This window comes from Pelodiscus sinensis, chromosome 5 (assembly GCF_052426305.1).
Source record: "Pelodiscus sinensis isolate ZL-2025 chromosome 5, ASM5242630v1, whole genome shotgun sequence".
In the NCBI taxonomy this organism is placed as follows: Eukaryota; Metazoa; Chordata; order Testudines; family Trionychidae; genus Pelodiscus; species Pelodiscus sinensis.
Window position 1 is genome coordinate 11462464 of NC_143056.1, and position 26226 is coordinate 11488689.

General features: G+C 42.1%; 1 protein-coding gene across 14 annotated transcripts in view; it reads left to right on the top strand.

Annotated features, from left to right (window-relative positions):
* Nucleotides 1-26: 26 nt before the first annotated feature.
* The window catches only part of KIAA0586 (KIAA0586 ortholog), a 116791-nt gene continuing 90591 nt past the window's right edge, over nt 27-26226 (top strand). For 8 of the 14 annotated variants that reach the window (XM_075926295.2, XM_075926308.2, XM_075926305.2 and 5 more), the window contains exons 1-8: nt 27-561; nt 843-949; nt 1168-1514; nt 3650-3735; nt 5864-5921; nt 11813-11882; nt 13650-13824; nt 25255-25488. In XM_075926295.2, the coding sequence (XP_075782410.2) occupies nt 1205-1514; nt 3650-3735; nt 5864-5921; nt 11813-11882; nt 13650-13824; nt 25255-25488 (933 nt within the window). In that variant the 5' untranslated portion in view covers nt 27-561; nt 843-949; nt 1168-1204. Of the gene's footprint in view, nt 562-731; nt 950-1167; nt 1515-3649; nt 3736-5863; nt 5922-11812; nt 11883-13649; nt 13825-25254; nt 25489-26226 lie in introns of those variants that run through there. The other 6 variants (XM_075926296.2, XM_075926298.2, XM_075926301.2 and 3 more) reach the window with 6 other exon arrangements.

Genomic DNA, 26226 nt, shown 5'->3' on the forward strand with positions numbered 1-26226 from the left:
CCCTTCGCGTGGACACGAATCGGCACATAGGGGTCCGCCGATAGATTTACCTCGTCCCGTGGAGCAAGGGGGTGTCGCTCTGTAAAGTGTCCCCCTTGCTCCGGAAGTGCCTCGGGGGGCCACAATAAGGAGGCGCTGCCTTTCCGGAACAAGCTGCGCCCGGAGTACAGAGCTGAGACATAGGCGGCTTTTACAGCATTAACGCGGAGGGCGGTTGATTGTATCGCGGACAATAAGGAAGGGGGACCACGTAGCGCTAGAGAACAGTCTTCCCGTGAAAGGCGGCTTTACGCATGCGCAGTGGACATGCGTCTCGCGCGAGCGGATCCCACCGCGCATGCGTTTGGATGGGCGGGGTGGGGAGCGGTGCCTGGCAGCCTGCAGTCGCGCATGGGCGCGCGGTGCGGCCTGGGAAAGGATCGGGCGGGGTGGTGCCGCTGAGGTGGAAGCGGCGGGCGTTGTCGATGTAGCTGGTGTTGTTACCTTGGTAACCAGCATTTCCGGGGGCTGCGGGAAAGGGTTTGAATGAGGGTGTGCTGCAGCTTCCGGGGGAAAAGAGCGGTGGGTGTGAGGGGCAGAAAGGGAGTGAGCCTGTGCCCTGCTGGTGGGGGGAGCCGTGGGGGGTTGTGCACTCTGTGCCGGGGGGGGGGGGGTTAGGAGAGGGAGGGGGCGTGACCCTGTGCCCTGGCAGGAGATAGTGGGGGTGGGAGGGGAGCCTGCGGGGGGGGGAGCAGTTGGGGGGGGACATGCGCGGGAATTTGCGCCCTGGCGTGGGGAGAAGGGCGTCCCAATTCTCAACGTGTAAGTTGCATCCTGTTCTCACTTTATCGCTATTGCTGCAGGTTGGCGCTGCACCAAATGACGGTGGCTTTAGGCATATCGGAGCCAGTTGGGATAGATAGTCCCTGCTCCCTCCCGTAGTAAAACGGCGAGGGCTGAGACGCAGGAGGTAACTAGTTGCATATATTGGCTTAGATCGCGTGGTAATTTGTCAGAGCCTGACAGCCTGGTAAATATCTCTCACACTGCTCTCCTCCACCTCAGTTCTTATTTCTTTAATCCTAGTTATTGTGATGTGGGTGCCCCATCCATAATACTGTAAATGCATGGTCATGAATAAACTGCCACTTTTAATTTGATAATCATGTTATTAAATTCCATTAATAGGTTGATTGAGGGTTGAAAGCTGCATTGTGGGCTCTTCATGGAGGGGGAAAGTAATTCCAGTATCAGCCTGGACTCTATGGCTAGTGTCACAGCTGGCGACGTACTTATCCGCTCCACTAGTCTCCACACAAAAGAAAAACACACTGGCACTTGGACAGCAGCTACTGACTGCAGTAAAAAAAGAGTTAAAATTTCAGTAAAGAAGCTTCGTGAAGTGTCTTCTCCCTACCAGGCAGATGGTGCAGCTTTGATAAAAGACAAAACATCATATATTCCTCCAGCATTGTCAGCAAACAAATTTCAGCTGAATAGATCAACTGTCACTGCTTCCAACAGCATTACACAAAGTATGTGGTCAAACTCCTTTTCTCTGGGGTAATTTGTCTAATCAAATTATTTTCCTAGCATGTCATTTATGGACATATTTATATTAGGAATGTTCTTTGTAAAGATGTATATCAATTCACTATACTGTTTTTAGGGGATGTTAAAATGCGGCCATTTGTATAAATGTGTAACTGCTGTACTTCTGCAAGTCTGTTGCAAGTCCTTCTGTAGCACTGTATTGGAGGAAAGATCTCAAGCGTTAGCTTTCTCTGTCTCTTTAAAAATGATAGATTAATTTGTTCTGAGACAGAATTAATAGATTTCCCAGTGTATGACAACCAAACCCTACTGAGATTAGAAAGAATATTTACTGTCAGTTTAGAGAGTAATAGAAAGGTGCTAGATATTAAATGCTTGATGTGGATACAGGCAGTCCCCGGGTTACGTACAAGATAGGGGACTGTAGGTTTGTTCTTAAGTAGAATTTGTATGTAAGTCGGAACTGGTACATATTTTGGGGGGGGATAGGGAGCTGGAGTTAGGTGGAAAAGACCCTGATTCTCATCCAACTTCCTTATTCTAATCAAAACAGTATGTGTTTTTCTATGAAGGTTTTTTTGGTTGATATTTTAATTAAAAATTGATCATAAGTTTCAGTGTTTCATGCTATATCCAAATCTTCCTTTTGGGGTACCTGAAAGATCCCAGTTATTCATTTAATAGTCAGAAATTTTGTTTTTTATAACTAAAAAAAGTGTATTCAATGCATATTACTGTTCCAAATAGAATTTGCTACAGATGGTTCAGTGAAATGGGTATTAAGTGTAATCAATAGTCATTGGAGAGCACAGTGAAATAATGATACAATCAAAGCTGTTGTTGTATTCTGCTGAGCAGAAAATGGAAATCCCTTCCTGTGAAGTGTGTGTGTGTGTGAATTTATCCACAGGATTAATTTTAAAGAAAAATTCTGTGTTGGGAACAGGAGTTTAGCCACAGGTGGGTCCTCATTGTCCACTCACCCACTTTGCAACCAGACCCATCCCCTCGGGGCTTACCCTGCTCCGCTCCAGCGAGGGTGTGGGGTTGGGGCTTATCCCCTCTTCCCTTCTGTCCTGCTCCTCCCCATTCTTGCCCACCCACACCACTGGGTAATTTTTCAGCTTCACCTCTGCCAGGCTAGAAGGGACTTGTTAATTTCACGTGACGCTAACAAGATACTTGCAGCTCTAGTGCTGAAGAGGGAAAGAGCTGTTGCTCCCAAGGTGGGGACTGTAACACAGTGGGTCTCTCTGCCTGCTGCTCCTGCTGTTCCTTAGGAATTTAATTTTTTCGCTCTGGGGTGCCCCCTTTTGGCTGGTGTCTTGTTCCCCCCAGCAGACCCGCATCCTCCGTGGCGAGAAAAGCCGCTCCGCGTCTCCCTGGTCTGCTGGGGGGGGGGGGGGGGCGTAGCTCCGCGTCTCCCTGGTCTGCTGGGGGGAAGTGCCCCCCACGCCGCCAGAGGCGGCGACAGTGGGGGAGGCACCCTGCACTAGGTGCGTCCCCCCTCCCCCCGTTTGTAACTAGGGTTCTGACGTAAGTCGGATTGATGTAACCCGTGGACTGCCTGTATTTCAAAAAAGTCATTCTAGTGACACACAGTTTTAGTTTCATAATATTTTCATGTTAAAAGGAATACCTTTAACTTGAAAGGTAGTCAGGTTTTTTTTAATGTGTTTGAAAAGAGTTTCAGATATTACAGTTTCCCCAGATTCTTCCAGGTAATTACTGTGATTATTAAAATTAGAATTTTACACTTGTTTTTTTCCTGGTTGTTGCTTTGTGAAAGTCCTACAAAAACAGTTGAACTTTATTAACTACTTACACAGATGAAACAGTGAAACTGACAAATATACAAAGTAAACTAAAAACAAATAGTACATAATTTCGTCTAATTAAGTTCTAGTAAGTTTTGGTACTTATTACAATAGTAAGTAGAGCATTTTCAGTTAATTTTTTTTAAGTTGATGACATGCCTTTAACAGTGTTTCTTCTTTTTTAAATGTATCTTAAATGTGTCAGGTAATATAATATGTAGCTTCAGCTAGCACCTAGAAACTAAAGTTCATTTAAAATGGCTAAATATGAGTAATACACAACACTTTTTTTATTTTAGCTGGCCAGAGTAGGTTGGCTGAAAGAAATTCAGAACATCTTCTTTCATTAGACAGTGATATGGAACCCACACTACTGTCACAGAAGGTCAGAAAAGTTACTGTTCTATTCCTGATTCTTCTGTCCTTAATTGTATACCATACTTGCATCTCAAAAGATTTTTATATAAGATTTTAATTAAGCCTGCCGCTCCTTATACATTTAAAAAGCTAGTGCCAATGGGGGGGACCCGTCCTGGTCTAGGAATTAGCTGTCTGTGCTCGTGCTGGGTCCCCCACACTGCACTTCTGCTTTTTAAATGTAGTAAGAGCCTGCCGGCTGTTAATACATTTAAAAGGCAGAGCCACAGCGGAGTTAGCTCCTAAGGCCGGGAGCTAACCCTGCTGTGGCTCCCCTACTTATCAACTAGTCGATGGATTGATTAAACTAAATTTAACATCCATAATGCTCATGCATAATCTTTGTAGGATCTGAGCCTTTGTATTTTTAACCTATCTAGTGTATAGTGAGTATGCATGCCTCTTTTTCTTATGTTACTCCTACAGTAATTGGTTTTTCAAATTATGGTATAATTAGTCTTATAAAATTTTTGCTCCTTCAGTTGCACAAATCAGTACGATTTCCTGAAGACCTTTAATATGGCTATTTATTTATTTATTTATTGATTGATTCCTGACCTCATTCATTTAAATAGATATTACAGTAGACTTCCGATAATCCGGCACCTTTGGGATCTAGGTGGTGCCGGATTATCAGATATGCCAGAGTATCGGGAGGTACTCCGGCGGGAGGCTGTGACTGGTCCGGGACCTGCACTGTGTCCAGGGGGGTGGGCAGGGAACGGCGCGGCGAGGGGCGAACCCTCCGCCATTTTGCAGGAAGGTGGAGGAAGCTCCACGCCACTGCCGAGAGTTTCCAGGTGGGGAGCAGGCTCCCCACCCGTCAGACTGCAAAGTTATCGCCAAGTGGGGGGTGAGGGGTGGCACTGCGGGACCAACCCGGCAGCATCCCAGCTGTTCTCCTCTGCTGCTTGTCCACCACTAGTCAGTTTTGGCAGCGGCGGACTTGGGGAACCGGTGGAGTAGAGCAGCTGGGGTGCTGCCGGGTTGGTCCCGCAGCGCTGCCCCTCACCCCCCTGCTTGGCGCCCAGCAGCCCCCCAGCTGCTCTTCTCCACCCCGCCACTTCTCCAAGTTCGCTGCTGCTGAAACTGACGAGAATGGTATTCTATGATTCTGTATCAATCTATTTAGTTTTTTTAAATATTTAAGTCTGACCCTTTTTAGCTCAGTTTCTCCTTTTGTATTTGCTCTGTTTACTAGTCTGTATTTGTTGAGGTCTGTTTTTAGTGAATCCATTGTACATGGTCATGTGTAAAAATAAAATTCTCCTGTGGTGTGATGGGACTGCAAATGAATTTCTCCGTAACTCAGACTAGATCCAGTGACAATTAGTAGTGACAAATAGGACTTGTAGCTATTAGCCCTATTCATAGGCCGAAACAGTGACTGCAGGGTACTGTGTTCTACAGACCATGTGTGAGGGGTCTGCAAAAGATGACTCTGAAAATAAAGTTTCAGATCCCAAAAAAGGATTCTGTTTTTGTTTGTTTTTATTCAAAAGTATGTGAATGCTCCCACCTACAGGTCAAAACCCAGAAGTGTTGTCGTTACCATAGAAGCCCACAGTTTAATATCCTTTCTCATATTGCATCAAATGCTGTGCTGTGCACATGCAACGTTTATAGTTCAATTCAGTTCAGTCTAAGACTTCTGCGTATCAGAGTTTGAATTTCTAAAGGGACCCGTGCCTCTATTTGACATTTTTTAGGGATTTGAAAATGAAGAAATGTTAAAAAGCACTGCTGTAGAGTACTGTTTTTCGGCTCCACATTATGGTTCAGGGTACGATCCTGGATTTTTATCTTTCCAACCCAGCTAGTAGAGCATGATTATTCAAAGTCTGTCTCTGAAATGAATTCCATTATATGGCTCCAGTCCTGCAGTCGCTATCTGTATGAAGTCCTTTTGCCACCAGTATGCAAAATAAACTCCTTAATAGAGATTACATCTTAGTTTTAGAATATGTGCATTACTGTCAAGAAAAGTATCATATATCATAGTACCCTAGGTTAGAGGGTGCACAAGTAAACAATTCAAATATATATTCTTCTTGATATATATTGTTGTTTGTTTTTCTCTCACTCCTGTCCCTAAGGAAGCTGCTGTAAAAGGAGTTCCTTTGCAAGTAATGGAAGATGGAAATAGACCAGAAGGTAAGACAAAATATTAGACATCTATAAATATTGTTTTCTTATGAAAATAACTATTATGAAAAATACCTATCAAATAATTTGTAAGCACGAGGCATAATTTTCACAAGGCATAAAGGATCTGCCGACGAAGGGTTCTGGGTTCGGCAGAGCCCCGTCTAGACTGCTGCGCTGACCTGACAATCAACTGATCGGCACAGTGCGATAGCCATTTTCATTTAAATGAAGCCGTGATTATTTAAATCGCGGCTTCATTTCCCTTTGCCGTCAACGGAGCCATGTAGTTTAGACACACCCTTATTGAGAATCTCCTTATCTGTAGGAGAGAATGCAGGCAGAAGCCCAGCAGCAGAGTGGGGGCTATCCTGTTTATTGCACCCAATATAACATGTATGATTACCTACCTGCCCTATGGACAGGTGGTATACATACGCTTTCGGTACAAGTTGCTCCTGGCCCTCAGAGACTGCGTAAAGGCTTTGGAGGCCACGGTGGATAAATTGGGAGAGCTAAGGGAGGTAGAGAGATATGCAGATGAGGCTTTCCAGGACATTGTAGACTTGTCCCACTTCTAGTCAGACAACCACTGTGCTGTTAAGGAGGATGAAAAGCTCAGGAAAGGACAACAGTCAACTGAAGCAGAGGGAAAAGATCCCATAGTTGGGACCCTCCTTCCAAATGATGTTATGGTATCCTCTTGCACTGAGGATACATCTCCGGGGCAGGGAACTCCAGTCATTAGGAAAAGGCAGGTGTTAGTAATGGGGGATTTGATCATTAGAAACACAGATAACTGGGTTTATGATGACCAGGAGAAGCATATGGTGACTTTCCTGCCTGGTGCGAAGGTTGCAGATCTCTTGAGACATCTAAATGCACTTATGTGTAGTGCTGGGGAGGAGCCAGTGGTCATGCTACATGTAGGTACCAATGACATAGGAAAGAGTAGGAGAGAGCTTCTGGAGGCCAAATTTAGGCTGCTAGGAAAGAGATTGAAAACCAGGACCTCTATGGTAGCATTCTTTGAAATGGTTTCAGTACCACTCGCAGGGCCAGGTAGGTAGGCAGGCAGGGCAATGCATGGATGAGACAGTGGTGTAGAGAGGAGGAGTTTAGATTGATTAGGAACTGGGGAAGCTTTTGGGATAGGGGGAGCCTATACAGGAAGGATGGGCTCCACCTAAAACAAAATGGAACCAGACTGTTGACACTTAACATTAAAAAGGTTGTAGAGCAGCTTTTAAACTAAGGGCTGGAGGAAAGCCGACGGGTGCGAGGGGCACATGGATTGAACAGAGACATCTGTTAGGGGAGGTTAATAGAGATTATCTGTGCTCTAGTCAGGAGGAGAGGATGGATGTATGGGTCAGATCAGATGAGACACAAATGAAAAAGAGTCATCAGGAAATGGCAGATGGATAAATAGTGACACATTTTTAAGTGCTTATACACAAACACTAGAAGTTTAAATAATAAGATGTGTGAACTAGAGTGCTTCATTTTAAAGGAGGATATTGATATAATAGTCATCACGGAAACTTGGTGGAATGAGGACAATCAATGGGACACACTCATACCAGGGTACAAAATATATCAGAAGGACAGAACCGGTTGTGCTGGTGGGGGAATAGCACTATATGTGAAATAAAATGTAGAATCAAATGAAATAAAAATCTTAAATGAGCCAAATGTTCCATAGAATCTCTATGGATAGTAATTCGATGCTCCAATAATATGAATATAGCAGTAAGGATTCATTATCGACCACCTGATCAGTGCTGTGATAGTGACTTTGAAATGTTAAGGGAGATGAGAGAGACTATCAAAATGAAAAACTAAATAATAGTCTGGAATTTCCATTATCCTGATATTGACTGGGTACATGTCACCTCAGGACAGGATGCAGAGATAAAATGTATTAATACCTTAAATGACTGTTTCTTGGAGCAGCTGATTCAGGAACCCACAAGGGGAGAGGCAATTCTCGATCTGGTCCAAGAGGTAAATATAACTGGACCACTTGGAAATAGTGACCATAACGTAATAAAATATAACATCCCTGTGGTGGGAAAAACACCTCAGCAGCTTAACACTGTGGCATTTAATTTTAGAAAGGGGAACTACACAAAATGAGGATGTTAGTTAAACACAAAATAAAAGGTACGGTGACAAAAGTAAAATCTCTGCAAGCTACATGGAAACTTCAAAGGCACCATAATAGAGGCCCAACTTAGATGTATACGCAAAATTAAAAAACACAGTAAGAGAACCACTAATGGTTATTTAACAGCCAAGTCCAAGAAGCAGTGAGAAATAAAAAGACATCTTTTAAAAAGTGGAAGTCACATCCTAGTGAGGAAAATAGAAAGGAGCATAATCGTTGTCAAATTAAGTGCAAACAGATAATAACAAAAGCCAAAAAGGCGTTTGAAGAACAGCTAGCCAAAAACTCAAAAAGTAATAGTAAAATGTTTTTAAATATAGCAGAAGCAAGAAGCCTGCTAAATAACAAATGGGGCCCTTGGACAATCGAGATGCTAAAGGAGCACTCAAAGATGATAAAGTCATTGCAGAGAAGCTAAATGAATACTTTGCTTCAGTCTTCACAGATGAGGATATTAGGGAGATTCCCAAACCTGAGCCATTCTTTTTTTCTGAGAATAGTGATAGCAATGTAGCGGTGTTAGTCTGGTGTAGCTGAAACAAAATACAGGAATATGTAGCACTTTAAAGACTAACAAGATGGAAAGCTCATCATCTAATAAACCATCTTGTTAGTCTTTAAAGTGCTACATTGTCCTGTATTTTTTTCCTGAGGAAATTGTTCCAGATGAAAGTGTCATTAGAGGAGGTTTTGGAACAAATTGATAAACTTAACAGTAACAAGTCACCGGGACCAGATGGCATTCACCCAAGAGTTCTGAAAGAACTCAAATGGGAAATTGTGGAACTATTAACTGTGGTTTGTAACCTATCCTTTAAATCAGCTTCTGTACCTAATGACTAGAAGATAGCTAATGTAACACCAATATTTAAAAAGGGCTCTAGAGGTGATCCTGGAAATTACAGTCCAGTAAGTCCAACATCAGTACCAGGCAAATTAGTTGAAACTATAGTAAAGAATAAAATGAACATAATTTGTTGGGCAAGTCCACATGGTTTCTGTAAAGAGAAATAATGCCTTCTTAATCTATAAAAGTTCTTTGAGGGGGTCAACAAACATGTGGACAAGGGGGATCCAGTAGATATAGTATACTTAGATTTCCAGAAAGCCTTTGACAAGGTCCCTCACCAAAGGCTCTTATGTAAATTAAGTTGTCATGGGATAAGAAGGAAGGTCCTTTCATGAATTGATAACTGGTTAAAGTAACTAGTCGTGTCCCCCAAGGCTCTGTCCTGGGACCAATTGTATACAACTTATTTATAAATGATCTGGAGAAGGGGGTGTACAGGAAGATGGCAAAATTTGCAGGTGATACCAAACTGCTCAAGATAGTTAAGACCAAAGCAGACTGTGAAGAACTTCAAAAAGATCTCACTAAAGGGTGATATGAGAGAGGTCTATAAAATCATGAGTGGTGGGGAGAAAGTGAATAAGGAAAAGTTATTTACTTATTCCCACAATATAAGAACTAGGGGTCACCATATGAAATTAATAGGAAGGAGGTTTAAAACAAACAAAAGGAATTTTTTTTCACTCAGCGCACAGTCAACCTGTGGAACTCCTTGCCAGAGGATGTTGTGAAGACTGGGACTTTAACAGGGCTCAAAGAAGAGCTAGATAGATTCATGGAGGTTAGGTCTATCAATGGCTATTAGCCAGGATGGGTAGGAATGGTGTCCCTAGTGGTCTCTGTCTGGAAATGGATGACAGGAGAGGGATCATGTGATGATTACTTATTGTGTTCCCTTCCTCTGGGGCATCTGGTATTGACCATTATCAGCAGACAGGATACTGGGCTGGATGGACCTTTGGTCTGACCCAATATGGCCGTTCTTATGTAGATCTTACATTTCTAGTAGTTTTTGAAGCAGTGTTTTATTCTGTAAAACAACTGTAAAAAAAAGTGTAGTTGTAGCCGTGTTTGTCCCAGGACATTAGAGGCAAGGTGGGTGAGGTAATATCTTTTTTTGGACCAACTTCTATAGGTGATATAAACTTTTGATGTTTTGAGCCACAAAAAGTTCTACTTCAGGTCTGGGAAAGGTACTCCAAGCATCATAGCTTTTCATAAAGCTGTCATTCTGTCTGACCTATCAATCCTCATCCTGTACAATGCTTTCAAAAGACAAACCTGGGAGCTTAAATTCAATTCTCTGCTAGAAACTAAGACTTACAGACTGAATAGAGACTGGATTTATGGCTTCTTACAACAATCTGTAATCCACTAATCCATTCTTTTTGTCCTATGATTGCAGAAGTGTTTAATGGGCTGCTCTACCTTGAACATCCCTTAGAATACATTCTGACAACTTACACTTAACAGTCTGTTCCACAGTGCATTTAGCTGTGAAGAGCTTCGTGTGGCTCAAACCTTCTCTTTCTTACCAACAGAAGTTGGTCAAACAAAAGATACTACCTTACCGGCCTTGTCTCTGTAAAAAGGGGATCCATGACTTAAATGACTTTGTGCCGAGCTTGCATGTATAAAAATCCTTTTCTAACTGCCAGCCTTGCAAATTCAATCTGGAATCTGAAAGTCAGTGATTCTTGCTGGATTGTTCATTGTCATTGTGTGTCAAATTCTGAGCTCAGTTAACCTTTGCAACCCCATTGCCCTCAATGGAATTGCACGGATTCACTATTCTTTGTGGACAAGAGTAAGAAGGAATGTACACACACAAACCTCGCCCTGTTTCAAACTCTGAGTTTAGCAGATACAACAACACATGAGGATTGGACTTGTAGAGTAAGAAAGAGCATCTTTAAGCATAGTCACCATTCAGTCATCTTTAAGCCTAATCAGTGATTCCATTGTGAATTACTGAATTTCACAAATTCATAAATGAGCAAAGTTAATGCAATGCAGGTTTTACTTTGTCCATTGATTGTCAAGTGCAGTTTAACCTTATCTGATACTACTAAGAAGAGATCCACCCTCTGTGCAGCTCTCAGCAGTCTTAATAACGATATCTTACTACAACTTCTGTTAAATTCTTTCTGAGAGAGAGGTAAAAGGCTGCTGTGTTGTTTGTGCATTAACAACAAGATTGTATAGTAACCTAATTTATCTACAACAAGCAGTGCTGCTTTATCTGAATTTTCAAGTTCCTGTACTAAGTAAACTTAGTGCAGCTTGCTTATGACTATTGGATTTTGGGGTTCTCTGTGATGCACAGTGGGAAAGAGTCCTGATTAGTGAACCTTCTAGAGCATTTGATGGTGAGTGAAAGCTTTTGTTGCAAAGCTTTTGTAGTTCAAGAAAAACAAATACGAATACCATGCAGTTCTAGTTCATTTATGCTTATTATAAAGTTTGTGTTAGAGTTTGCACAGTTTAAATGTCTGTCACATGGTGTAGATATTCAAAACTGTGAATTTTATTTTGATAGCATAGTCAAATTATTCTGTGCTTTAATGTGACAGAAAATCAATTTGTAGTTATTTCCGAAGTGCATTGGGTTGTCTTATCACTGACTAACTTTAAAATGCAGTAGTGAATGTCACTCAGATTTTAGCCCTGTGTTAAATGATAACAAATGTTTGTTTTTTCATAATTTGGAGCTTTTACCTGTGAAGAGGACATTTATACCCTGAAATAGATATTGTGGTCTGTGTATTCAACTGTGACCTACTTTATACTGAGTGTCTACATGCTACTGAAATAATGTTTTTACCTTTATAAAATGAGGCCTGAACCTAAATGGACACAGTGTATATTCTTGTATCATAGATCGTGACATATTTATTTCTCAATACACTACTGGTGAGAAAGAGGCTTTACGAGCTGTATTAAAGCAGAGGTAAGTCCGAGCTATGAATAATGTCTAAGCTGTTTTGTTTCTTTAAGATATGTGTTTCCTGGTTTTCCTGATCCCTTCTAATAGCACTGTTTTTAAAAAGTATAGTCCTTTATTATCCTCCATTAATAGTCTGTTTAAACTTGCAGAACTATTTTTAAGAGCTCATTTTCTGGTTTGAAGACTTATTTGCCTTAGAGTCTTACTACTTTGAAAGCATTACAGAAAAAAAAATGCACAAAAACCTTTTGAAGTAATGCTTTAGCAATACAAAAAAAGGGGCAGAAATTGTTCTGATTTATATAGTGACCAAAGCATGCTCAGCATTTTACAGACAAATAAAGAGATAAGATGTCTGCCCCTAGCAGCCTGCACCTTGGAGTGTAGCCTGGTTACAGACTCCTTAAATAAGGTCAAGTGTATACCACAGTTTAGAACTGCATATATAATTGAACTAAGTGATAGCCAGCATCGAACCCCTTTATGTGTGGATGCAGTCATACCATAGATAGACAAACTTTAACAAACTCTGTAATAAATATTTATTCTCTTATTGCAGTAAAGGTTTAAATAGAATTCTTTAGTGTCAGCTGTTTAGTGTTGCTTTAAAGGAAGCTTATCATTGGAGAAGCCATAAATGTCTTTATAGGTCTGACCCAAAGACCTCTTGGTGTCAACTGGTCCATCAAAGAATGTCGTGTAAGATCTATAATGAAAGCCTGTATCATGCTGGTAATCATAATAATTGTGAGATGTACATGCAGAAAATATGTGAAGTTATGTCTGTATGGTACTAAATATTATATTCTTTAAGTCTGTGAGTTAAGATATGTCATCAAAGATAATTCAGATACTTCTGGCAGGGAGATGGGAAGAGATGCTTATCTCACTGTGGCTGGTCATGTGCAAATAAAATATCGTGGTTCTTAGTGCATGCCCATTTACAGACTGAGAAAAATACCAATGAATAAGTTGTGGAGGTTTCAGGAAAAAACAAAACCAGCAAGAGTTAATCCTGTTTAGGAGTATGACAATGAACTTTTGAAATTGTATCTGGGTGCAGATGAACTGCTGAAGTTATTCCTTCATTCTTTGAGGGCAAGTTGCCATTGGGGTGTATCTTATGAGAAGGGATTTTAGCCTACCTGACTGAAAATGGTGGGGAAAAGACTTTCTGTGCAGTTAGGAGTTAGGAATACCTTGTGTATTAAGATTAGGCTGTAGGAAGCACATTATGATTCTGTTTTACACGTCACCATTTGTTTACAGTGTTCTCACTCTTTCAGTTGCATCTCTCGTCTGTGATAAACATATTTTTGTTTTCACTACAATTATATCTGAGTGGTGTTTATTGAATCTTACAACATGATGTTTACTATTCCTTTAGAGGAAACAAATCTGGGAATTCTGGGAGTGTCCAGTTAAACAGGGCTGAGCACTTCAAAAGGACATTTAGAAGGCATATGGGTTGTGTTGCTAACCTATACAGAGAGAGTAAGGCCTGCAGAGGCCTGGAGGGCAATGCTTCTGTTGCCAGAGGCAGGTGATTTCAGGGAGTTGATCCACAGTAGGCACAGACTAGGCATTCTCATGCCAGAGGCAAGTGGGGGTGAAATGCATCATAACCCTGGGTATCCCAGAAAGCCTCACAATAGCTAACAGTGCTGAGGAAAGGCTGGTTTATGGGGAAAAGGGGAGGAAACAGGAACATTGTTTCATGAGCAATTAAAAAAATGCCATTGACAGGAAATTGTTCTGTTTTTTTTATAGAACCCAAAACCCTCCTGTATTTAAGGAAGTGAAGGTGCAGCTTTTAGAAGATATATCTACGGAAAAGAAAGAGAGTGCTCAAGATACCAGGTCAGCACACAGTGATTTAGATCCCGCTACAACTATTGCAGCAGCCACAGCAGCTGCCATTGCTACAACAGCTCCACTTCTCAAAGTAAGACATGTTTTGTTAAAACTTGTCCTCTGTCAAATTAAATAGTAGAAATAATAAACAAGTCTGATGTGGCTAGTAGCGGAGCTCCCATTTGTATCCTCTTATTGTGCTCACTGTAATCTCGATTAACAGCATACCTCACTCGCTGGGTAGGAAGGTATGACAAAAGGATACAAACACTACGGCTATGTCTAGACTGGCATGATTTTCTGCAAATGCTTTTAACGGAAAAGTTTTCCGTTAAAAGCATTTGCGGAAAAGAGCGTCTAGATTGGCACGGACACTTTTCCGCAAAAGCAGTTTTTGCGGAAAAGCGTCCGTGCCAATCTAGACGCGCTTTTGCGCAAAAAAGTCCTGATTGCCGTTTTCACGATCGGGGCTTTTTTGGGCACAACAAAACTGAGCTGTCTACACTGGCCCTTTTGCGCAAAAGCTTTTGGGCAAAAGGACTTTTGCCTGAACGGGAGCAGCATAGTATTTCCGCAAGAAGAACTGATTTCTTACATGAGATCGTCAGTGTTCTTGCGGAAATTCAAGCGGCCAGTGTAGACAGCTGGCAGGTTTTTCCACAAAAGCAGCTGCTTTTGCGGAAAAACTTGCCAGTCTAGACACAGCCTATGTGTGTTCAGTGAGGTCTTTTCTGTGTATTTGTAGGTGTTACCCCAGAGCCTCTTGAAGCTAGTTGGCAGAAGATAGTAGGTACATTGGGATTACAGGGGTCTTCTGGGTTTACCAGAAGAAGCCATTTAAGGTCTCTATTGAAAGTGTGTCTCCCTTTGGGAATTTTAATCATTGTGAGATGAAACGTGTATATACAGAAACTATGTGATAAGTTATTTATCCATCATAAGAACATAAGATTGGCCATACTGGGTCAGACCAAAGGTCCATCCAGCCCAGTACCCTGTCTGCCGACAGTGGCCAATGCCAGGTGTCCCAGAGGGAGTGAACTGAACAGGTAATGATCAAGCGATCTCTCTCCTGCCATCCATCTCCACAAACAAAAGCCAGGGACACCATTCCTTACCCATCCTGGCTAATAGCCATTAATGGACTTAACCTCCATGAATTTATCTAGTTCTCTTTTAAACCCTGTTATAGTCCTAGCCTTCACAACCTCCTCAGGCAAGGAGTGCCAGAGAATTGATTGTGCTGTGTGAAGAAGAACTTCCTTTTATTTGTTTTAAACGTGCTGCTCATTAGTTTCATTTGGTGGCCCCTAGTTCTTGTATTATGGGAACAAGTAAATAACTTTTCCTTATTCACTTTCTCCACACCACTCATGATTTTATAGACCTCTATCATATCCCCCCTTAGTCTCCTCTTTTTCCAAGCTGAAAAGTCCCAGTCTCTTTAATCTCTCCTCACATGGGACCTGTTCCAAACTCCTAATAATTTTAATTGCCCTTCTCTTAACCTTTTCTAATGCCAGTATATCTTTTTTGAGATGAGGAGACCACATCTGTGCTTAGTATTCAAGATGTGGGCGTACCATGGATTTATATAAGGGCAATAAGATATTCTCCATCTTATTCTCTATCCCTTTTTAAATGATTTTTATCATCCTGTTTTCTTTTTTGACTGCCGCTGCACACTGCGTGGACGTCTTCAGAGAACTATCCATGATGACTCCAAGATCTCTTTCCTGATTAGTTGTAGCTAAATTAGCCCCCAACATATTATATGTATAGTTGGGGTTATTTTTTCCAATGTGCATTACTTTACATTCATCCACATTAAATTTCATTTGCCATTTTGTTGCCCAATCACTTAGTTTGGTGAGATCTTTTTGAAGTTCTTCACGGTCTGCTTTGGTCTTAACTACCTTGAGCAGTTTAGTATCATCTGCAAACTTTGCCACTTCCCTCTTTACCCCTTTCTCCAGATCATTTATGAATAAGTTGAATAGGATTCATCCTAGGATTGGTCCTAGGACTGACCCGTGGGGAACACTACTAGTTACCCTCTAACTAAATTCTGAAAATTTACCATTTATTCCTATCCTTTGTTTCCTGTCTTTTAACCAGTTCTCAGTCCATGAATGGATCTTCCCTTTTATCCCATGACAACTTAATTTACGTAAGAGCTTTTGGTGAGGGACCTTGTCAAAGGCTTTTGGTGAGGGACCTTGTGAAAGGCTGCTGAGGTGTTCTTCCCACCACAGGAATGTTAAATGTTATTATATTATGGTCACTATTTCCAAGCGGTCCTGTTATAGTTACCTCTTGGACGAGATCTTGCGCGCCACTCAGGACTTAATCGAGAATTGCCTCTCGCCTTGTGGGTTCCTGTACCAACTGCTCCAAGAAGCAGTTGTTTAAGGTATCAAGAAATGTTGTCTCTGCATCTCATCCTGAGGTGACATGTATCCAGTCAATATGGGGATAGTTGAAATCCCCACTATTCTTGAGTTCTTTATTTTGATAGCCTCTCTAATCTCTCTTAGGATTTCATAGTCACTATTACTGTCCTGGTCAGGCGGTCAATAATAGATCCCTACTGTTATATTCTTATTAGAGCAGGGAATTACTATCCATAGAGACTCTGTGGAACATGTTGATTCATTTAAGATTTTTACTTCATTTGATTCTAAATTTTCTTTCACATATAGTGCCACTTCCTCACCCACATGACCTTTTCTGTCCTTCCGATATGTTTTGTACCCTGGCATGATTGTGTCCCATTGATTGTCCTCGCTCCGCCAGGTTTCTGTGATGCCTGTTATATCAGTATCCTCCTTTAACACGAGGCATTCTAGTTCACCCATCTTATTTTTTCAACTTCTAGCATTTGTGTACAAGCACTTTAAAAGCTTGTCTCTGTTTATTTGTCTGCCCTTTTCTGATGTGTCAGATTTGTTATGTTAATGTTTTTTGTCTGATCTGGCCCTTTCTTTATCCTCTTCCATCCTCTCCTCCTGACTAAAACCTAGAGAATCCCTATCAATAGACTCTCCTCTCAGAGACGTCTCTGTCTGATCCACATGTTCCTCTGCACCAATCGGCTTTCCCCCATCTCTTAGTTTCAGAACTGCTCTGCGACCTTTTTAAGTGCCAGCAGTCTAGATCCACTTTGGTTTAGGTGGGGCCCATCCTTCCTGTATAGGCTCCCCCTTTCCCAAAAGCTTCCCCAGTTCCTTATAAATCTAAAACCCTCCTGCCTACACCATCGTCTCATCCATGCATTGAGACTCTGAAGCTCTGCCTGCCTACCTGGCCCTGTGCGTGGAACTGGAAGCATTTCTGAGAATGCCACTGTAGAGGTCCTGGTTTTCAATCTCTTTCCTAGCAGCCTAAATTTGGCCTCCAGGATGTCTCTGCTACCCTTTCTTATGTCATTGGTACCTACATGTACCACGACAACCGGCTCTTCCCCAGCACTATACATAAGTCTATCTAGATGCCTCGAGAGATCCGCAACCTTCGCACCAGACAGGCAAGTCACCATATGGTTCTCCTGGTCATCGCAAACTCAGCTATCTACATTTCTAATGATCAAATCTCCCATTACTAACACCTGCCTTTTCCTAATGACTGGAGTTCCCTCCCCCAGAGAGGTAACCTCAATGCAAGAAGATACCCCAACATCTGGAAGGAGGGTCCCAACTATGGGAAGGTTTCCTTCTGCTCCCGTTGACTGCTTTCTTTCCCTGAGCCTTTCATCCTCCTTAACAGTGCAGGGGTTGTCTGACTGGAGGTGGGACAATTCTACAGTGTCCTGGAAAGTCTCATCAACATACCTCTCTGCCTCCCTCAGCTCCTCCAGTTCAGCCACCCTGGCCTCCAAAGCCCGTTCACAGTCTCTGAGGGCCAGGAGCTCCTTCCACTGAAAGCACGCATACACCACCCACCTGCAGGGCAGGTAATCATACATGCTACACTGAGTGCAATAAATAGGAGAGCCCCCACTCTGCTGCTGGGCTTCTGTCTGCATTCTCTCCTACAGCTGCCTAGGTTATTGATAGGTTTTTTTTAGTTAAATCAGGAAGTTTTGATTAAAATCTTTAAACTAAACTATAAAGAATGGCAAGTGTACCTCGGCCCCTTCCCACTCCCCTTCCAAACTCCTTCTCATCTAGATAGATGGCTATAGAAATATAATATGCTGAAAATTATGTTATCTAAGCCTTGTAGTTAAAGGTAGGCCTCTCAAAAATAGTGTGCCTGGAGACAAACATAAAAGGGGATCTCAGACATCCTGGTCAACAATGCTGGGGAAGAACTTGGGATAAGCTATTCTAAGGGAATGTCATTTGTGTAGGGCTGTCAAGTGACACAAATCATAATTGTGCTATTAAAAATTAATTATGATTACTGTAATTGCACTGATAAACAATAATAGAATACCATTTATTTAAGTATTTTGGATGTTTTCTGTATTTTCAAATGTGTTGATTTAAGTTACAACACAGAATACAAAGTTTACAATGCTCATGTTATATGTAATTTTGAGTACAAATATTTGCACTGTAAAAACAGTTTGCCTAATATAAGTATTGTATGTCATGAAAATTGAATTTACAAATGTAGAATTATGTGCAAAAAATAACTGCATTTAAAAATAAAACAATGTAAAATATTAGAGCCTAGAAGTCCACTAAGTCCACCTACTTGTTCAGCCAATTGCTTAAACAAGTTTGTTTACATTTACAGGAGATAATGCTTCCTGTTTCTTGTTTATAACGTCAGCTGGAAGTGAGACTAGGCAAGATGTGCTTAAAATTCATATGTTGTCTGTAGTAGGATGGCTGCCCCACTGTGAATGGAAGGAGTTAAAGCAGTTTGGAGAGCACCTGCACAGGGCTCCAGCCAATCAGGGAAGGGCTTATAAAAAGCCAATCAAAAGGTAGCAGGTTGGGGCAGCCCTGTTTATAAGGAGCTGCTCAGCAGACCAGTGAGCAGTTGGGTCCTGACCAGGGAAGATGCAGTGTTGGGCAGGCTTGGGGAAGCAGAGCAAAAGAGGCTCTGTCCTGATACCTGTCAGGCTTTCAGCCTTAACACAAGGGTCAAGAAGGTGCAAGGGTGATGGGGGAAGTGGTCCAGGGAACAAGAAGCAGTACAGGGAAGAGAAGGAGGGTAGGACAAGATTGCTGCCAGAAGGTTCCTGGGTCAGGACCCAGAGGTATTGGGGTGGGCCTGAGTCCGCGTTTTTGCCCTTGCATCGCACCACACCACACTGAAGAGTGACCATTATAAACTGTGGCATGCCCTTGAGGTGAGGGGCTAGACGTTGCCACCGTGACCAGCTGCAGCCAGGCATGAGACTGAGGACTGCTGTTATCCCTGGAAGGGAGAAGAAAGACCAGAGTAGTAGGCGCTGTCCGAGAGCAGTGTCCTGAAGAGGACACCATGGTCCTGGGAGTGACACAGGTCCAGAGCTTATGGGGTGGCGAGAGTGCAGAGTGACAGTGGATGAGGCCCTGGCCAAAAGAGGGTCTGAGAGGGTCAGAGCTAATTCCCAGAGTGACCAGCAGGAGGTGCCATGTCAGTGAGTCTGAACCGCACTTATACCGTACTGTTATGCTTCAGCCACCATTCCACAGGACATGTATCCATGTGATAGTGGGTTCTGCTCATCAGCAATCCAAAGCAGTGTGGACCAATGCATGTTCATTTTAATCTGAGTCAGATATCACCAACAGAAGGTTGCTTTTATTTTATATTGGTGTTTGGGGTTCTGTAGTTCCTACACCAGAGTATTGCTTTTTTAAGACTTCTGAAAACATGTGCCACATCTCATCCCTTTCAGATTTTGGAAGGAACTTGAGGTTCTTAAACCTGGAGTTAAATGCTATAGCTATCTTTAGAAATCTCACATTGCTAGTGCTACCTTATTTTTGTTTTGTGACATCTCAATTCTTAAATTGAACAACAAATTGAAGTGTTCTTAAATTGAACAACATATGCTGGATCATCATTTGAGAACGCTATAACATGAAATATATGGCAGAATGTGGGTAACACAGAAGAAGAGATGTAAAATTCTTGCACAAAGAGTTCATTGACAAATGTCATTAATATATGACTTTTTTCATGAGCCTCATCAGTGTGAAAGTATGTGGAATGGTGATTGAATCATGAAGGGACATATGAATGTTTAGCCTATCTGCCACCTAAACACCTTGCAATTCCTGCAACAAAAATGCCATGTGAACACTTATTCTTGCTTGCAGGTGACATAGTAAATAAGAAGCCTGCAGCATTATCTCCCATAAATGTACACAAACTTGTTTGTCTTAGCGATTGGCTGCCTAAAAAATAGGACTGAGTAGACTTGTAGGCACTAAAGTTTTACATTGTTTTGGTTTTTTTGAGCGCAGTTATGCAAGAAAAAAAATTTCTAGATTTATAAGTTGCACTTTCAGAATAAAGATATTGCACGATAGTACTGGTATGAGGTGAACTGAAAAATACTATTTCTTTTATCACTTTTACAGTGCAAATATTTGGAATATAAAATAATAAAAAGAGAGTACCGAACACTTCATATTCTATTGTAACTGAAATCAGTATATTTGAAAATTGTAAAAAAAAAATTCAAAATATGTAATACTTTTTATTTAGTATTCTATTGTTTAGCAGTGCAATTACAGCTGTGACTAATCGCGATTACTTTTTTTATTGCAATCAATTATTTTGAGTTAATTGCATGTGTTAACTACATTGAATTGACAGCCTTACCTGTGAGTGAAGTTTAGGTTCTAGAAAGTATATTTTGATTTTGTATTCTATGTAACCATTTGTTTCCAATAGTCTTACTCGTTTGAATATGAATCATTTGAATCGCTCTACTTTTATAATGAACTTATTCTTGCTTTCAGTGTAAATATAATTGTTTATGATAAGCTGATTGATGATTGAGTTGAACCTTTCCAGGAGGTGTGAGGTCTGCCCTTGCGAGTAGAGGATCTGAGAGTTCTGTGACTATTCAGTGGATCAGGGACTGGGCACTTCAGAGGGATGCTTTGAGGACTCATGGGTTGGTGTGTGCATGTTGCTAACCTGTACAGAGAACATGAAGCTTGCAGAAACTTGGAAGACAATTTGTGTTGCTGGTGGAGTCAGGGAGTTGAGCCATAGCAAGCGCAGACAAGACGGCCTCATGCTAAGGGCAGATGATAGCGAGGTGCCTCACATCCTTGGTTTACCCTGGAAGATGCCTCAGTAGATAGTGATGCTGTGCAGTACATAGTGAATTGGATGGATTAAAAGCCCTCATTTGATAAATCACATTGGTGTTTATTGTAGGGATGTAAGCAAGTAGTCGAGTATTCAAGTACTCACTCCCCCCCGCTGCTGCCTCTATAGGAGAGGCAGTACAGGGCGGGAGGGGAGAAACAGGAGCTGGTGCTGGGGGGAGCCAGCTTAAAAGCCGGTTCTTCCCAGTACTGTCTCTGTGGTGCTGCCTGCTCCTACTACCGCACTGCTGCCTCTATCAGCATGCTTCTTCTCCCACAGCAGCCCCTGTCGGCAACGGCCTGGTGTGGTTGTGGGCAGAGGCTGCTCCAGCAGTAGCCTGTGTCCATGGCCAGCCTGGGCTACCGCGAACAGGCTGCTGGACCCAGCACGAGTCGGGACCAAGCAATCCCAGTTCGTGCTGGTCCCCGGGATCACTGTGCCTCTGCATTTTAAATGTAAGAGCCACTGGGGTTAGCTCCTGGACCAGCACGAGCTGGAACAGAACACTTTCCCTTGTTGACTAATCGTGTAGTCAATACAAACTGTATCGACTACATGGTTAGTCAGTTACCCACCTCTTAACATCCTTAGTTTATAGATCCCCTTTGGTATAGCTTTAACTTTTTGTCTAGAGTATAAATCTCCTTAATAAAAGCTGGATGGCCAAAACTTTAGACAATACACCGAACCTGTAATTTAAACTTGGCTGTCCCTGGTTGGTCAGTGTACCAATGTTCAAGCCAGAAGGAAGGAACTTGCCCTAACTTCTTATTGAGACATAACTCTGTTTGCAGACTCAAAAAAAAAAAAAAGTCAGATTTGTGTTAACTGGAGAGTAAAAAGATAAATGAGATTTGAGTCTTGTGAATTTCTGTCTGTGAAGAGGCGGTTTTCAGCTGGTATTTCAAAAAGAAACAGATTATTAGTCTTTTACTGATTGTTTAAAAACCTACAGTATGCAGTCAGCATAACATGTATAACAGTTTCCTTAAGATCACAGTTCTCTCTCACTCACTCACTCACTCACACACACACACACACACACACACACACACACACACACACACACACACACACACACACACACACACACACTCTAGATAGCATAGGAAAGAAATGAGATCATCTTGGGGTTAAGATACTGGATTGGTTAAATTCCCACCTCTGCCACAGACTTCTTGTGTGTCCTTGGGAGTTACTAACATTCTCTGTGCCTCAGTTCCTTATCTGTGAAAACAGGTATAATACCTGTAGTGGGGTTCACTTAGGGGTCAACAGGCCTAATAGGCAGGCCACGACTCAGTCTTGAGCCCTGTAGGCTGTTGGTTGGGGGAGGTAGGTTTGTCAGCAATATGAAGCGCTGGCAGCCAAGTTAGTCTGTTCTTCTCTTGGTTGCCCCACTCAGTCTATGGGTAGAAGGGAGGGGAACCCGAGCCTGCTGTCTCCAGTGGGTCATGACCCAGGGCCTAAGTGAGGAAGAGTGGGAATTGTTTCTGTCTCTTGTAAGTGATACCCAGGCCAGCCACCCCTAGGCCACGTCCTACCATTTCCTGGTGTTCTCTTCAATTTGAGGCATGAGCACTGCCCTCTGTTTCATTCTTCTTGGAGCATTGTTCAAGCAGTCTCAGTGATTCAAATAGTTCTTTGGGGCTTCCCAGTCCTCCCTGTTGCAGTATCCTATAACTTTTCCCTTGCTGTGCAGAAGGGGAGAGAAATAGGAGCCACGACCTCAGCTGCCCACTTGGATCTTACCCATTGTCTAGGCCCACAAATGACCTCAGATATGTCTCATTATGCTGGAGGATGTGAGCAAGCTGCTCACAAAGCTTCAGTAATGATGCTTTCTTCATGCAAAATATCTGCACCCATTGTTGGTCATCCCAAGTCTTCATGATGTCGTGGTCCCACCAGGCTGTGCTTCTAACCCTGTGCCAGAAGCGGTGGTCTACATAAGGGCCATCAGCAGCCATGTGAATTATACTGAGCAGCAGGGATTGTTTCCAGTCTCTCAAAGATCCCCCATCCAGGGTAGGGCCCTTTCTCATCTCTGCTCATGCTCCAAGCAGCAAATCCTGGTCTCCGCTCCTTTGCCTGTTGGGCACTGCTGTAAGGTGGGGAAGAGCTCCTAATTGCTGTGCATTGTCTATGCCACCTCTCCTTGCCATTGTACAGGAAGAAACTGCAGCAGCTTTGATCTGGAGCTGAGTGTAGAGTGAGTCAACCCAATCCCTGTCCAAGCATGGGCAAGACTGGACAGACTGCAAAAGATAATGAGTCAGTCTGCATCCCAATCCCGCAATAACCCTATGAGCATATGTGGTTTCAGCAGGGGATGAAAATAGTAATGCCTGCTTCTGCTTCCTGCTGTTGGAAAAATGGCAACTTTTGGAGGGAAAGCATACATGTATATCACATTACATTCAAATGCTCATGACATGGCTGTGAATCTTTAAAAAACCCCAATCCTGCAGTTTTCTCAGACTGATAATGTGTTATATATTTGGGGCAGGCAATGAGATTTAATGTAAAGATTAGTAATCTGATAACACTGGGTATTAACTATTATGAGGCTTGTTTTCATTCATTTTGTTTGGATAAAAGGTGGTTTGTCACTAGTGACTATTACCTGTTTAATGTTGTATTTATCTTGAAGCAAAATGCAGGACAATGTAGCACTTTAAAGACTAACAAGATGGTTTCTTAGATGATGAGCTTTCGTGGGCCAGACCCACTTCCTCAGATTAAATAGTGGAAGAAAATAGTCACAACCATATATACCAAAGGATACAATTAAAAAAATGAACACATATGAAAAGGACAAATCACATTTCAGAACAGGAGGGGAATGCAGGGGCGGGGGGAAGGAAGGAAGGTAAGTGTCTGTGAATTGATGATATTAGAGGTGGGGAGAGTGGGATGTCTGTGAGCTAATGGTATTAGAGGTGATAATTGGGGAAGCTATCTTGGTAATGGGTAAGATAGTTTGAGCATTTATTCATTCCTTCCCGGAGAGTGTCGAATTTTAACATGAATGGCAGTTCAGAGGATTCCCTTTCAAGTGCAGATGTAAAAGGTCTTTGTAGCAGAATGCAGGTGGTTAAGTCATTGAGAGAGTGTCCTTTCTGCTTAAAATGGCAAGAAACTGTTTTTTCTTTGTTATCTTGTCTGATATCTGTTTTGTGGGCATTAATCCTTTGGCGAAGTGTCTGAGATGTTTGTCCAATGTACATAGCAGACGGACACTTTCGGCACATGATAGCATAGATTATATTTCTGGATGCGCAGGAATATGTGTTCTTGATCTTATAACTCACTTGGTTAGGTCCAATAATGGTATCAGCAGAATGAATATGTGGACAAAGCTGGCAACGGGGTTTTTTGCAAGGGAGGGTACCAGGGTTGGTATTAGTGTGGTATGTCCTGTGGTTGTTGGTAAGAATCATCTTGAGGTTAGGTGGTTGTCTATAGGAGACTATGGGTCTGTCTCCCAGAGCCTCTTGGAGTATGGTATCCTGTTCCAGTATAGGCTGTAGTTTATTGATAATGTGTTGGACAGGTTTAAGTTGGGGGTTGTAGGTGATGACAAGTGGTGTTCTATTGTTGGTTTTCTTGGGTCTGTCTTGAAGTAGATGGTTTCTAGGTATTCATCTGGCTCTTTCAATTTGCTTTTTTATTTCTCCGGGTGGGTAGTTGAGGTTTATAAATGCTTGGTAGAGATCCTGAAGCTTCTGGTCTCTGTCAGTGGGATTAGAGCAGATGCGGTTGTATCGAAGGGCTTGGCTATAGACGATGGATCGTGTGGTGTGTTCTGGATGGGAGCTGGAAGCATGTAGGTAACTGTATGAGTCGGTGGGTTTTCTGTAGAGAGTGGTGTCTAATTTTCCATTGTTGATTTGTATTGTGGTGTCCAGGAAGTGGATCTCTCGTGTAGAATGGTCCAGGCTGAGGTTGATGGTTCAAGACAGACCCCAGACTAACACGGCTACATTTCTATCAGTATTTATCTTGGGCATTGTTCTTCTGTATTATTAACTCACTTCAAATCAGGACTGTTTATATTTTTTGAAGAATGTTTGGATGTCAAAAAGTGGTGTCAATGTAATAGTGAGGGAGAGATGTTGGGAACAAATAGGAATGGCTTTAAATACCTGCTTTCTCTTGCCTTGGGTTTCAAACTCAAGAATTTTAAAATGTATAACTAGACTTCCCTTGAAGCTATACCTGAGCTATAGATTCTAATTTTTTTCCTCAGGTTCAAAGTGATTTGGAAGCAAAAGTTAGCTCTGTTTCAGCATTGCTCAGTAAACTACAGGAAACAGATAAGCAACTGCAACACATCACAGAACAGCAAACAAATATAAAGACTCAACAAGATGAGAGATCACGTCATGACCGAGTCAGTGAACTTGAAAAACAGATGAATGTGTTCATGGAACAGCGGATTCAACATCTGGAAAAGTTACAGCAGCAACAAATACATATTCAGGTATCTTTATAGAACTATAGACCCTCTTGCTGTTTCTCTGTCCATATGTCTTGGTGATGGCTGCTGTTAAATTTCTTTAACTGAATAAAGCTGCAACAGTACTTTCACATGTATGAGATTGTTATTATGCCCATATGTCTGTGCCAGGGGAATTAGTTTGGTGGCTTCTTCCTTGGCTAAGCAGTTGAATTACAGAGGAGAATGTGTAGTACGGGACATAGAAGTTTTATGATTTAATTCCAGAGAGGGAGGATGGTCCAGTGATTAGGGAGCTAGCCTAGACCTGGAGAGCCTGCTCTGCCACAGACTTCCTCTTTGACCTTGAGCAAGTCACTTGGCTTCTGTGTCCCTTAGTACTTCATCTGAAAAAATGGGGATAACACTTCTCTATTTCATAGGGCTGTTGGGAAGATAAATGCGTTAAAGATTGTGAGATAGTTGAATACCAGTCATGGGAACCAAGTACCTTAGGTTGTTTGGGAAGCTTTCAACTCAATAACAGTGCTATCAGGCATGTTGTAGGTGATTGTAGCATAGGTAGACATACGCAAGCTAGCTTTAATCTATTTAGCTTATGTATCAGATCAGTGAATCAGCATCAATGCATATTTCAGTGCAGACTAACTCCATCAGTAATTGTTCACAGTTATGGATGGATTTGAACGGCCTGCGCTGAAGCTCACGTGCTGCCATAGTTTCACTGTTCCACTACCTGAGCTGCAATTACACTCTGTGAAT